This window comes from Pholis gunnellus, assembly GCF_910591455.1.
Source record: "Pholis gunnellus genome assembly, chromosome: 20".
NCBI classification, from domain to species: domain Eukaryota; kingdom Metazoa; phylum Chordata; class Actinopteri; order Perciformes; family Pholidae; genus Pholis; species Pholis gunnellus.
In genome coordinates, this window is record NC_136547.1 from 4,516,404 (window position 1) to 4,531,718 (window position 15,315).

General features: G+C 44.4%; 1 protein-coding gene across 1 annotated transcript in view; it reads left to right on the forward strand.

Annotated features, from left to right (window-relative positions):
* The first annotated feature begins 14,005 nt into the window (after positions 1-14,005).
* The window catches only part of zeb1b (zinc finger E-box binding homeobox 1b), a 47,123-nt gene continuing 45,813 nt past the window's right edge, over positions 14,006-15,315 (forward strand). Inside the window, exon 1 of the mRNA XM_079181119.1 lies at positions 14,006-14,101. Coding sequence (XP_079037245.1) covers positions 14,044-14,101 — 58 coding nt within the window. The 5' untranslated portion in view covers positions 14,006-14,043. The remainder of the gene's footprint in view (positions 14,102-15,315) is intronic.

Genomic DNA, 15,315 nt, shown 5'->3' on the forward strand with positions numbered 1-15,315 from the left:
CCAAACCGTCAACTTGATCCGGCGGGTGGAACAAATATGACCGAGTTATTAATATATGGCAATTTCTCATTTTAATGTGTCCTAAAATAATTAAATGAATTCAAACATGCGTCGAATTGTGTTTCAGTCAGCAATGTGTGGTTCAGGCTGGTGGTGAAGCAACATTCCGTGGTCCCTATTTCCCCGTGCAACCCCGTGTAGGAGAGAATGGTACGGCTCGTAATATCCCGGGGACCTACTTTGCTCTGCTCGGTCAATGCAGCCAATGAGCGGCTTAGTAGTAACTTGTAGCTGCACATCACAGTGCTGTCACTGACGGACAGCTGAGAGGACGTCAGAAACGTCAAAGCGGTCATGGTAGATGGCTGTTTTAACACGTTATAATAATAACGTAACGTTGCCGTAACACTGCGGGAAAACACACACAGTAACATAAGCCTACTTAATTACGTGACGCCAGAATAACACAAACAAGACGCGGTGGAAAGAGTATTCGGTGCTCTTTTTTTTTACAGTAAAAGTAGCAATACTGCATCTTAAAAATACGTCGCTAGTGGCAAATGTCCTGCGTTTAAATTTAAATTATAGGGGCTCTCATGCAACTTTACTAATTATTTTAATGTCTGTGACAAGTCCCTCAACTTTATGGAAGTGCATTAGATTGCTGCAGGAATGACGTATTTTGGTAGGCCAAACCCGGAAGTAAACATTGCACTAGTTCCCTCGACAAAAAGCCAATTGGATTTTTCACAAAATAACCTCTGTGGCAAACACAAGTCTATGACACTTACACGATTTGTACAGCAACATCACAAATGATCACCACTTTTCTGATTGTTTTAAGCCTAAAAGTAGAAAGCTCACATTAAGATACAAACAAATTACACCACTGTATACACAATGAGGCTGCGAACTAGTGTTTGGCGTGATGACGTTTTATAGTGCCATTAAGCCACTTTTTTAATACACGTAGAAGCTTCCAAATTTACGAGAGGGGGGATTTACTGAAGCATTTTATGTTGTAGATCAAAACGTTAAAACCTCTTATGCTTGTGTTAACCACAGACCCTATTTTCAGCATCTAACAAAAACCCCGTTCGAAATACCCACTGACTTCCAGTCGAGGGAAAGTTATGTGAAAAGACTGACTCATTTCCGTGTTTCAGGACTCGATACTGAAGTACCCCCTTTAAGAAAGTAAACTACAAAACATGAAGTAAAAACTACCCTTTATGCAGGATAAATGGCCTCTGTCGGTGTTATGCCATTATATACTGATTATTGTATTTTTTATTAGAGATGCATCAGATGCTTTTCATTGTCGGTGCTGTTCGAGATGGAGCTCACTTTAAGCAGGGATGCACCGATTGATCTATTCCTCTCCTGATGCTGATTCCAATATCAAGCACAGATTAGATATCTATCCCTCTTCCTCACATATTCAAAATTTGGTGTTTAGAAATTACTGACGTCATGTTTGTGTAGGGATCGCTGTGGCCCTGAAAACTGAGTTGGTGAACCACATGACTGAATAGAGGAAACACTGAATATTACAATGACATCCAACTGTAAACTGATTATGTCACAGCTAAATTCCCCAGCTCCTTAATAAGGTCAATATGTTTAAACACCAATCCAGTGTATCTGCTCTGTGCATCCAAGTAGTATATTTACTGGTGGGTAATGTGGTTCCCTGTATAACGATCAAGGCTGAATTACCAAGCAGATAAAAAGGGCAACTGCCTAAAGGCCACCGACTGTGAAAAAAAGGGCACAAAAAGCCCCTGTCAATTGGTCATAATAATTACATTTATTGCATATTTCTTCGTGAAACTGAACCATTAAAATACAACATAAACTCAGACAATGTTGGATTTATTCCTTAGACATGGATGATCCTTCTTGTCCCAGGAGGGAAAGTTGTTTTCAAATCCTGCACAGTCATGTCTCACATGAAAAGCCTGCACACAAGACATGTGATGGATATGGTCATACACACATACTGTACATCCCTGCCCCTACATGAATCCCCACATATACTTACATACACAGGTCCACACATATATACACAAACATCTACATATAGCATTCAACAGGGTATTATATTTACTGCCGCTGTGGCAGAAGGGACAAAACTCCAGCCAAAGCCGGTCCTCCCGTCATATGGCTTGGCCTTGTTTAGTAGAGGGGTCCTGGGTCAAAATCAAGCTTTTATTCATGCACGCATAGTATGTTTGTATTAATACAGTCGGGTATACTGTATATGCACACATCGTGACGAGAGTGGTGGTGGTCATAAGGGGCCCAACAGCAGCATCACTTCTGTTGCTGTTGTAATTGCCAGTGTTCCCACTTGTGTTTTATTCCTACTGCTACAGCTTTGTTTTGTTTGTTTTATGTTACAACACTGTATTAATTATTGCAAGACATTAAAGCAGGGGTAGGCAACTTTAGGCAGCACACTGTAGCTTGACCAATAGTAGTTTTTCATGACAGTTGTGCCACCTGTTATTTACGGTAGTTTCATAGTTCCCCCCCCCCCCCCCCCCCCCTCCCAAATGCATCCCGCGAAGACCCGCCCTACTCTGCCTCTGATTGGCTATACTCGTTGCGTCTTTTGCAGGATTTGTTACGTTTATTGCTGATGAACAAGATGTGTTTTCATCAGAAGGTAGCCTTCTTGTGGAGTGCTCTCGGAGAAAATGTTTGTTTTTTTAAACGTTGCTTTATGTACGTTGCCTTTATGGATGGAATGAAATGACAGATCCGTTGGAGATTTCAATTTGGATATTGTATCCTAATTAATTAATTTAAAAATGGCACTTCATATCAAAAAGTCTGCGTTATAAGGATCGGTTGTGACACAGATGCATAACCACGAGCTCAAGCATTTAGACATGCATATGAATTGACAATCACACATGCACACACACATAACACACACGCCCTTCTTACTGGTATTTCACACAGCGTTCTTGGTGCAATGAAGCATGGTGTTGTTAGTTTTGCAGTTTGAGTCACCTGGGGCTACACATGTCCTGTTCTGTTAACCGCTGTCACAGGCCTCAGTGTATAGTCTGTGGCAGGTGGCGATGTTTGTTTGTTTGTTTGTGTGTGTGTGTGTGTGTGTGTGTGTGTGTGTGTGTGTGTGTGTGTGTGTGTGTATGTGTGTGTGTGTGTCTGTGTGGAAGACAGATGGACAGAAAAAGATCTACTCAGTTTCATGCTGCGCAGGATTTTCTCTGTGTCTTTTTCTGTCTCTTTCGAGCAGCAGCAGCAGTTGTCAGAAGCCTTGAGAACAAAGACGCGCAATCAGGAACTGCAGTACAGGTGTTGTCACCGCTGCGTTTCTGAAAGGCCCCGTTTCATGCTGGTGGCGCTCGGCAAGTAATATCAACATTTCTCATCTCCTAAAACAGGATATGAAAGAGAGTTGTCTTTTTTTGCTGTTACCCTTGATCACTCACTAGCATTCGTGCCTTATGACTGTAACACTTGGTTAAATCCTCAGGTGTCACACTGAACACACATGTTTGAACATTCAAAATGATACGCTATTCTTCTGTAGCGCGTGTGGCTGTGTATTGAGCTATAGGAGCTTTCTTTTTTTTCTAAACAACGTCTTAACTATAGAAAAAGAGTAGTTGTGGCATCCCTACTTTGTGATCAATACAAGGATCTTTAGCTCAGGGCCAAATAGAATTAAGAATTGCTTTAGGATAATGACAGTATCGACCAGCGCTCAGTAAAGCGTTTCAAGCTGTGGCAGGTTAATTCCCTATCTATGGAGGTGTTCAGGGAGCCAGTCTGAGTCAGGTTTTGACGGTCAAAGTAATTCTCTCCAGCGCGGTGGTGCTGCTGTTGCAGCACTATGCACAGCACCTACTTTCCCCTCCCGTGTACCACACAGCCATTTTAAAAGCTATAATTTACAAGCTATTCTCTCGGAAACTCAGACATATGAGAGCGTGGATGCCATCACAGAAATGGAGAAAAGCTGGCGCTCGTGTGGACCACACTAGTAAAAACTGAACTGCGGCAACGTTATGGAACAATTTATCCTCTCCATTGGCATGCGCCTGCATATCCGTAAACCCCAAAAGTCCTCCGGCGACTCACGGATGACATCTCGTGAATTACAGGTCAGTATGAGTTATGGTCAGATCAGGCTACAAAGCATTAAGGCTGACGCTGTAATATAACATAATAACACAATTACAGCATCGCGCAAAAAAAGAAGAAGAAATGGTTAGGCAAACAATCTTAGGAAAGAATTAGCTCTTTTTTGCAAGTTAAAACGGCCGCTTCCTCCAAGGACTCAAAGAATTCTGGCAAGAATACACAGAAAAGTGTTACGAGTTCCCCCTCTTCTTCTCAAGCTGATCTATTTGAGTGAGCACTCCTTGTTGCCTATTCCCTCTGTGAATAGAACTAATTTACCTTGCTCATTATGTGAGACGTTGAGGTGTTTTGATGTTTGGAGATGAAAATGCTTTGAGATGAAATATTCATTTCTTTCTAGTTGGCTTAATTATGTATGTGTCCACTGTCAAGTAGAAAACTCACTGCTCCTGTGAGGGATGTTTCAAGCGTACCTTTTTGCCATTGGCACAGAATACATTACCTCCTTATTACAGGGATTGCCTGGCGTACACTCATATGCAACCTTATGAAAATATTAAATGAAGAGGCTGCACACCTCAGTGGGCACACTGAATAAGCATGAGCGTCTCTTGTTCGTGACTCATAACGTGAAGGTTGGGCTGATTGTCGTGTTTTGCTCATTTAATGCGCCATCCGTCGTTTCAGCCACAACTTTGTTCTTGTAGACAAAGAATATACCTGTACTCTTTGTTCTTTTATTTGAAATAAACTTATTCCAACAGTGATGTAATGAGTTAATGCGCTGGATTATGAGCAGATGGTAAAGGTGCCTTAGGTGTAATTTGTCTAACATCATGAAAGTCGTGTGTGTGTGTGTGTGTGTGTGTGTGTGTATGTGTGTGTGTGCAGCTTTATGGTCATAGCATGTCAAGCTGGGGCTTTTCAAAGTGGCCATGTCAAAGGAATAGGTGGACACTGGGATATATTCAAAATGATTGTGACATGAGAAGATCGATACGTCACTGTACAGTAAATATGAAGCTACAGCTAGTACAGTTAGCTTAGCTCAGCATTAAGGTTGAAAACACGGGCAAAGTTGTAAGACAAAGAAATAACATGTTCATGTATGATCTTTATATATGCTTGTAGGTGAATTTTTACAGATACAGAGTTGGAGTCAGGACATTTTTGGTCTTGTTTGGAATTTAAAAAAATAGAGGCAGGGGGAACAACTAGCCTGGATTAAACTAGTGTGCAACTATGCAATCTTTTGAACTGACTGGCAGGTTAGCTGTTTCCCGCCTATTTCCAGTATTCATGCTAAGCTAAGCATGAACTGACTCCAGCTCCATACTCAAATGAATAGTTTGACATTTTGAGAGATACAATTTGCTTTCTTGTCGAAGGTTACTGTCAATGTTAAATATGAAGGTACAAGCAGCAGCCAGTTAGCGTAGCTTAGCATAAAGACAAAAAAAGTGATGAAACATCTAGCATGGCCCCATCCAAGGTAAAAGGTCAAACCAAATGTGTATTCCAACACCTCTAATGCTCACTCATTAACACACAATATGTTGTTTGTTTAATCTGTAAGCGGAGGTGTAAAATGAACAATGTGTGGTTTTACTGGAGTCTCTGCTGGTTGTTTGACAGCATTAGCCTACTCCAGATATATAGTCACAACTCCCGGCCAAGAAATAGTCCAGCACGTAACCCCCCAAGCTAACCATCTCCTGGCTGTAGCTTCATATCTATCTCTTAGCAAGAAAGAGAATAAGTGTATTCCCCAACACGTCAAACCAAACCCTGAAACATGAGATTTATATAAATCTTCTCATCTAAATTCTTGAAAGAACAAAAGATTCCTTTAAAGAATTACTCTTATTGGACATGTGGGGCAGAGACAAATTAAATAAGAGAGTCGGCTGAAATGTCTGTAAACTGAAGAAAGGTACTAATTACGTTTAATATTTCCTTCCTCTTTGTTGGATAGTCTGCCTGTGTTCAGCATGTGTGTGTCCTAGCGTTTGTGCACGTGTGTTTGTATGTGGGGTTTCCAACAGCCTGGCTTTGATGCTCTTTGGACCTCTTCTCCTTTCCAAGCCATGAAGTCAAGGCCCTCTCGCTCTTTCCAAAGTTGTAAAACATGAAAATGAAACACTTGCCTATCTCACTTTCAGTTTTGTCCAGATGTCATATTGAATAAGTGTTGCTCTCCACATGTTTGTAATAGGGACGTTTGGTGGAGCGAATACTCAAGAGGTGATCAGGGTAGAAAACAATTAAAATACTACATGTACGAGAAAATGCCCACACCAATCTATTATACCCAAAGTTCTCTCCTTCATGAACATCTTCCTGAGCATCTGTATCATTGTCTTCAACAAACAGTATGAGCAGTTTCCCACGTTCTTTACATAATACTGTCCTTTTAAATATAGCCAGGAAAAGCTTTAGAGGAATTCAGTAATTGAACCAAATCTTGGAATGCTTCTCTGATCATTTCAACATAACTGCAGGAATCCCACTTGATTTCTGTAAACCTTTCCACCCCCGATAGCTGATCGCTGATCTCCCCGTCCCCAACACTTCATTGCAAAAAACCTCAACGAGGACTATCTCTGTACATGTTTATTTCCAACGCCTTATTGGCTGTTGTGCTATTATTGCAGCCATTTCCTGTGCTGGAATTTCATTTTGGGGCTCCCTCCTCGCTCCTAAAACTTCCAGCGGCCTGTCACCCTTTCAGCGCCTCTCGCTGGCTCTTGTAAAGGTGTGGGTGGCCATGGTTGGACCCTGAAGTGGCTGCACGGACGCTGAGCTGTGAAATTACATTAAGCCGCCAGCCTAAGGCCCATGGCAATCCTCCCTTAATGAAAACTGTTTCATGGCGCGGGCTGCTCGGAGCACCGGAGACAATCTGTTTGACAACCGGGGCTTAATATGGAGAGGTTGAGTAAAGGGACACCGTAGTAATTGGCTGGCATTTTGGATGTTCATTTATAGTCCTGCGCCGCTATTCGTGTACGGAGGAAGAAAAAAAAAAATTCTCTGATGTTGTGAGTGTGTGTGGGAAAAGAGTAGGTGTGCGGTATTCATATTCATCCAGTGAAAACAGCAGTGGCCTATCACAGAAAGAAACATAAGCACATACACAAACATAAACCACCCACACACTATTCACTCAGCCTCCCCATTGTACCCATATAGCCGCGCCGTCTCAGATGTGTTCCCTTGTAATGGAAATGCGGTGTACAGACAAATGCTCTCATATAGGGGAATGTAACCTGTTAATGTGTATTAAAAGGTCACGTTATTCATCAATGAAAAGTGCGCTTCATCGTATTTTTGTGAGCTGCCGCGTGGATTTCTTTTGTTTTAAAGTGAAGCTCGTTTATTCTCTGACAATTCTGCCTCCACTCCATTGTAATGGAGAAGAATATAATTTAGTTTGTGGTGCGCACCGTTTTGGACAAATACATGTAAAGCTGCACAAATGTTTTTTGCTGTAATAACGGCTCAAACGAATATCTGTAATGTGGAAGGGGTGGCTCGAAGTGACAAACCCACAGAGAATTATTAGCCAACTCTGCAGTGCTCCTCAGTCCTACCAAACTTTCTTGCTTCTTTTTACGGCCCACGTTACTGTTTTAGGGTCAGTCAGCGAAGAGGCTCTGATAAACCTGCTTTACACTTCTGCACATCCATCTCCACAACAACAGACAGACAATGTTATCAATTAGCTGCTGAACACGGTGCAGGATCGGTACATATATTTTGATGTACAAGGCAAATCTAGACAGGTTACCCATGTACCTATACTCCAAGTTTATACAACAATTGTTGGACCTTCAATTTTAGGTCCAGCAATTGTCTTGGATTTAAGGTCGGACGGATTAAGATTGGAAAAGGGAGTCTATTTCAAAATGCCCCTTGGTCAAGGAACGATCTGCGGGATAGACTCAATCTAGAGTCACTTATCTCTCTAGCCAGTTAAAAAAGAAAGTTAACAAATGTTTTAACCACAAACTGTTCTTGCAACCTTGTGTAACAATTGCGTCATGTCTTGATGCCCTATTATCTTACACACTATCTGTGTCTATGTAACCTCTTCTGTTGAACTTTAGTTTTTACTCTGCAGTGTATTGTTCGATGTTTAACTGTGCCTGCCCTCTTGGCCAGGTCAACAGCTTGAAAATATATTTTTTTAAAAGTCATGATCAACAGCTCTTTAAAGAAGTTGCTTCGATAGAAAGTAGTTCCAATGAGCTGTTCACAGTGAGGTCGTGGTGTAACACCTTTAGTGATGAACAAATTCCACTCACCTTCACCTCAGAGACATATCTCAAAGCCTGAGCAAATGAAACAGAAGCTATCTGCAAGGCCTCAATAGTCTACAATATGCATTTTAAAAAATTGGGTGCAAGACCCTTTAACAATGTAGAATTGCAACTCCATACAGGTAATTGGACAAACATTCGAAAGAGAAGCGTTTAAGAGTCTGCAAAATGTATCTTTGCTGCATTGACAGCACCGTCCTGTCACTGCAGCACACCTCAGTTAACACGTATCGTTTGTGCTGCACACAAGGCTTTCAGCTGTGAGAGAAGATAACCTCCAGAAAATAACACTTGAACATCTTCGCGGCGTGCGCAAACAGTTCCAGCTGCAGGGACAAATGAACAGTAAAATGCAACAGGCGCTCCAATGAATACAGTATAAATTTACACATTGCTTTCCAGAGGATGGCTGTCTCCTTTTTTAACAGTCACAAGAGGAGGGAGAAGACCGTGGCGAGCCTGTCTGGAGCACCAAGTGTGTGTGTCTGTGTGTGTCTGTGTGTGTGTGTGTGTGTGTGTGTGTGGAATGTGTATGTACACGCACGTGTTAGGATAACTCCACACACAGACACACACACACACGTCCGGCTAGCCAAAACAAGTATATATCTTGGCCTGCAGCGGAGACAGGCAGCGTTACGTTCACCCGCAGGTCAGGAGCTCTCAGCCCCGTGGCCACCCACCCCCGTGGAATCATGGGAGTGGGGGGGGGGGGGGGGGCTTTGTGTTTGTTTGCGTAACTCTGAGCATCAGAGGGGGCTTCTTCACCCCCTGTCGTGGGCCGATCCTCCATGAGAACTATTATCTCATGTAGGTTGTTTGACTCCTAAAGTGAAGAGGGAAAGAGAGGAAGGAAGAAAAAGTGGGTTCCCATCAGTTTTGCCTCAGATTAAAAGGTGCATTACACAGATTTGACTAATTTTGCTAATTTATGTCATGAGCAGTCCCACTCAGCCTCTGACCCTGATGATGTCATGAGGGTTATCTCGGGTTGGTCTTGAGGCTTTTTTTTAACAATGTTACACCGTAATGGCCGCGGTGGTCATGCAATTGTAATTTAACAAAAATGCCTTGCAGCATTACAAAGTTTGAAAGACGTGAGTGTTTTTTAGGGAGACTGTAAGGCCTGCAGGGCCGTGTCAGCTGCTCAATGATGATTGGCTCGTTGGTCTTTGGTTCCCCTAAACCAATCACATCCTTTGTACTTCCATAACAAAGACACATCACAAGACACATTTGGTCAGAATCAAAGCAGCGTAGGAAAATACATATATATTGTGACTTTTCATAAAACCTACACTTCCCATAATGCAATTTGATTGCATCTTTAATTTGATCCTCTTGGCAAATGCAGTATTCAGATCATTTACTCAAGTAGAGCAACAGCACTGTAAAAAAGAATACTCCAGTATAAGTCAAACTCTTTCATTGTTACTGAAGTGTAAGGACATAAGAGCTATCAAATGTACTCAAAGTATTAAAAGTAAAAGTACTTAATGCAGAAAAATGGCCCATGTGGCTATATTATCATCTATTACAGGATATCATGGGAATATTCTTATTGATGTGTTAATGCATGAGCTGTGGTTCGTTAAGGCGAGGCAACTTTATTTAAATAGCACATTTCAATCTCAATGTGGAGCAGAGTTTTAAGTGTATTGTATATTTTGGGTACTGCAATCTATTCATTTCTGAAAAGATCATTATGTGTTTTTGTGTGTAAAATCTTACTCTGTAAAGCTTTGTAATGCAGGCTTTCTGTTCAAAACTTTTGAGTCTGTAAGTCCAAGCCTGATAACATGAACAGGGTAGATTTTTTTTCAGACTTTGGAGCGCTGATTAGTACTCCTCATGACAGGTAAACAGAATCTGTGGAGTTCCCCCTTTGATACAGGAGGAGCACTCAAATACTTTGGGATGTACGACTAGCGTTTTGGTTCCGTCACCATTCACCTTTCATCCCGACTCAGATGTTTGGGGTGCGGCTCCCTCCAACAAGTGTGTCAGCCACTTCCTGTCTCGAGACAAATCCATAGAAGAAGACGGAAGCGAGTTGCTAGGTGGAGGGAAACCGTGAGATCGGCATCTCGTCCTCAAAACACTGCATTGTTGGGTTTTTTTGGACTCTCAGACAGCGTGTATTCAACTACTGACGAATACTTTGGCTGACATTTGTTTCAACCGTTTCCCCCAAGGGGGCCGACTCGACCTCAAGAGAGAGAGAGAGACATGAGAAAATTCTCAGGCTCGCAATAAGATCTGTTTATTCACCCCCGAGCCAGATTATAAGCAGCGGAATTTATAAATAAATTTGAAAAAGAAACAGGGTTTCCCTCCGAACCCCGCTCATTCTCGCCGCTCTTTTTTTGTGCAGCGTGGCGCTTCACTTCGAGGCTGAAATGGATCTTTCCTCCGCAGTATCAGTTGCACTGTGGGCTCCACCGGAGCACTTTAAAAATGTGTGTGTGTGTATCTTTTAGCTGGATAACCGCAGTTGAGCAGAGTGCCATGGTGGTGATAGTGGGGGGGTTGCCGGTCTGTGGAAAAGGGGAGGAGGAGGAGGACCTCACATTTAGCTGCTGTCCCTTGGGAGAGATTAAGCAGTTTAGTCTTTGCTGTGTGTCTCTCTCTCTATCACTGCCTCCTGCCTCTCTCCGTGCTCTATTTGGAAGCGGGGCAAAGGGGGGAGGGGGGGGGGGCACCTTTTCCCCGTTGTCCTCCCTCTGCACTTTCTGTTCCTCTCCTCTGCTCTCGTTTCCTCCGCTCCGCTCGCTTCCTTTCCATTCGTCCCGCCCGCTCCTCACACACTTTCGCTTCTCCTCCCAGCTGATTCTCTCAACAGACTGCCCAGATGGCACCGAGCTAGCGTGGTTGGTTGGAGGTACAGGAACCCCCACCACCACCACCACCACCCCCTTAACCCCTCAGCTGCACACCAGCCCCTCTGTCCCCAATCACCCGATAGGCTCCTTCGGCTCGGCCGTCCCACTGAGCTGAACCCCCCCCCCCCCATCCCCCCCCATCCCCCCCCCGGTCCCGCGTGGAGCACCACGGAGCTCAACCGCTACTCACATTAATCTCCTAAACGATCCCGGACCTAAGAGGATCAATACTCATTTTCAGGGAGCAGCATGATCCCTTAATGTAGTGGAGGATGGCTGCTTATCCCTCACTCTCTCTCTCTCTCTCCCCCGCCACCCCTCCTCGACTCAGTTTCAGCTCCCCGTAGGTAGAGCAGGAGTCAGGCTTTGGATTCTATTTCAAGGCCCACTTTAGTCAAGACAATATCCACCTTTTACAGCTCATGGCGTCATTTAGGTGAACAGCACCTGTATGACCCCTTTTGGGGAGAGTTTGCAGGGCCTTCATGATAAAAAACAAACGCTGTCTTTATAAGCAGAGGTATTAGTTTCGGAGTGAGGTGGCCGTGTTTGTATGATTTTAGATAATTGACCTCTCTGCCCCCGCATTCATCCAGATCATAGAGGCGTCACATGAGAAGCCTGCATGTATCCAACACCGAAACCAGCTCCACGTATTACTCATTCGCCGGTGTATGAATTTGCTCCGGTGCAAAACGCACAGTCAATTTTGCCAGAGAAAATAAATACCCCCCCTTTCCCCGTTTTACTCCAGCTCCCCGTCGAAACACAGCGGAGACGTCTTCAGGCTATTTCGATATAGTAGCGGTCGCGTGATTGTTATTCTTTGTTTTCCACAGGCGCTGAAAAATGACCCCGTGCTATAATAGTGGCGGGATCCAAGGAAAATGGGAGAGGATCGGACTTTCCATTGGATAACAAGCATCTCGGTTTTTCCAGCCCACGACTGCACGGTTAGCGCAGCGTCTCGTCATTGATCTTTGCTGATGTCGACTGTTTCTGGGGCCTTTTTCATCAAGGGGAAGGCAGAGAGAGAGAGAGAGAGAGAGAGTCAGGGGGCACCCTCTCGTCAACCACGTCCCTCTCAGGCAGGCTGTCTATTGGTGGGAGAGGCCACCTGGAGCAAGTTTGGAGGTGTTGTTTATGCTCGAGCTATTACTCTCTGTCTGGACAGCCTGCCTCGAGAAGCTGGACCGTTCTACTGCTACTGAATTATTCAGCCTGGAGATCTGCCGTCCTATGTACACAAGCTGTCATATGTCGCTGAATGATAATCTGATTGTCCCGTAAAGAGGAGTTTGTTACCCGGAGTCTAAATACTTGACCGGTAGATTCATATCGTACACTTGTGACATAGTATCTATGGTTATGCGGTGAAATCTTGGAGCTGTGATCCAAATGCATCCGGCAGAAAGACAGACGTCAAACCTCTGTTTGCTCCAAAACGTTCCCAGTGATTGCGAAATGTCACGGCCTCGTTTCACAGTCAATAGAGGAGACCCAACTTGCCGGCTTCGATGGACTGACCGATGACAGCACCTCGCATACCAGAGGTCCAGGCACCAGAAACGTTACAGTCATCTGCCTCAAGAACAGCCGCAGCCGGGCAGCAACCGCCGCTCCTCCGGCCTGTAATTGCATGTCACAGGATCTCGGGCATCATTTCACTCTGTGCTGAGTTTGTAAACTTCATCTTTCCTTGTTGCTACCGGCCTTCAGGAGAAATTCACCTCAAACATGTGATCCTGGATTCTTGTCTATTTACACAGAGCCTACTGTGATAAGTGGTGTGTGTGTGCGTGTGTGTGTGTGTGTGTGTGTGTGTGTGTGTGTGTGTGCCCAGAGGTTTGTCCGCGTCCGCTGCAGCGAGCTCGGCTCAGGAGAACAGCAGGGTTTTTCTTTAGGTGGAGGATCGACTCTGTGATGACAGTCTCATGACTTCGCTCTTCCTCTCTCGAACAATCACACACACACGCACACACACGCACACACACGCACACACACACACACACAGGCTCTGTTCTGTCTGCTGCGTTTCTAACCTACTGTGCTACACAAGCGCGCGCACACACACACGATGTAAACAACAGGTCGTAGGTCAAAGCTGGGTAGCAAAATGACATACTGTACTTGAAGGTGCTTATAATAAGATAATGTGCAGTGATTATGTCACGGAATAATTAATCTTCAACCAATTACGTACAGTATGTGTGTGAGTGTGTGTGTGTGTGTGTGTGTGTAAGATAAATAAAGTGATAAATTGTAAAATACAGCACATCTTTTTTTTTTTTTTACAAAACAAACAAAAAAAATATTTATAAAAGAGAGACAGTAGGTATTATTTTCGTGTTATAATTAATGCAAACTATCATAAATACCAACTAACCACTATCACCTATAGACCTATACCTTTTTACTTACTACTATAACAAGACAGAGAGCTCGTGTTTTTAGCACATGACACACCAGTAAAAGGCAGGGCAGGTACGGCGCGCGTGAACTCATCCCTCTCACTTCCAGTACACACCATGAAACGGTATTGGCAGCGTGGGTCGGGGAGGTGCGGGAAGGTGATGTCGTAAAGCTGAGTGTCGTAAACCAGGTGCGGAGAAGGGGAGGTGAAGGGGAGGGAGGGAAGAGGAGGGAGGTGGTGGGGGGGGAGAGGGGGTGAGAGAGGAGGTGACTCTCCGGCAGCATTTAGACACAGCGAAAGGATCATGGCGGATGGCCCCAGGTGTAAGCGCAGAAAGCAGGCGAACCCGAGGAGGAACAACGGTGAGTTGAGCGACTTCCGACGCGGAGCTTTTCTTTCGGGGGAACGGTGTGGAGGCTGCTCCGTCTCCCGGTAATTTCGGCGAAAAGTTTGGCAGCCCACCAGTCCGGTTTTTTAGTGACTGAAAGTGCTGGGAAGTAGCAAGTGAGCGCTGTATTACAGCCCTATGTGGTGTACCGTTATACCTGGGTCGCGTCTCTCCCTCCGCCTAGCGGTCCGCTGCACTGGAGACCGTTATACGCACCTCACCCTGTTATGAGCGGACCAGCTTTTGTCTGCACTTAAATACTTCTTTACTCGTTTTAAACACACTTTTACCCGCCTTACAGACTCTGTGTTCATTGATTTTGTTTCATTCTGTCGAGTTTTTTTAGCCCACTGCTGAACTCGGACCTGTTTCTGTGGGGAAACGGGCTAACTGATTGTTATTGCGGACCTCGACAGACGGGTTGTCTTTTTTACAGTTTGGGCTGAAAAAAACCCATTATATGTAGCTTTGCTTTTGTCAAACACGTCGTGGTCATCTTGAATGTGTTTGAAGCAGAGTGAACGCAACTGTTTGGTTCTTTCTTTCTTTCGCTCACTCGTAGCAGGTAGCGACAGGACACTGTTGCTGCACCGCACGGGCGGACAAAACGCAATTTTGTACCCGATTGAACCCTGCCCGCTGTGCGCTTCTAATTAGGTCCATATCATCGACAACACCATTGATGTATTAATGGCAGAAAAAGAAGAGAAGAAAAGCGTGTTGTTGTGTTAAAGCACGCTTTTAAGACAGCTCTCTATTTCTTCATCCTCCAACTTATTGCAGTGTTTTTAGTTGTGGGCGGCTCACGTCGTTCATGTTTGATGTTTTAAACACCGGTGTTCGGTAGTGAAGTAACGATAGAAAGGAAGCTCAGCAGGAGAACCACGGTTGGGGTAACGAGAGGTTCCGGAGAACGAGGGATATCTCACGCGCTGTTTGTGTGAGCAGGGCGAGCGCAGCCCATATAAGGACAGCGGATCCTCTCTGTAGTCGCGAGCTGGGAATCCTAATTCTTGTACGACCCGAGGGGTGGGGGTGGGGGGCTTTAAACACACTCCGTTTTCTTTCTTGCTTATTTCAATACACCCTGTGTGCTATACAATACAACTGGATACATTATCTGCGTTTCCGTATGCGAAGCTCAACGGGGTTTTCACCATCCTTATTGCGGTGTCGAAATAGTGTTCA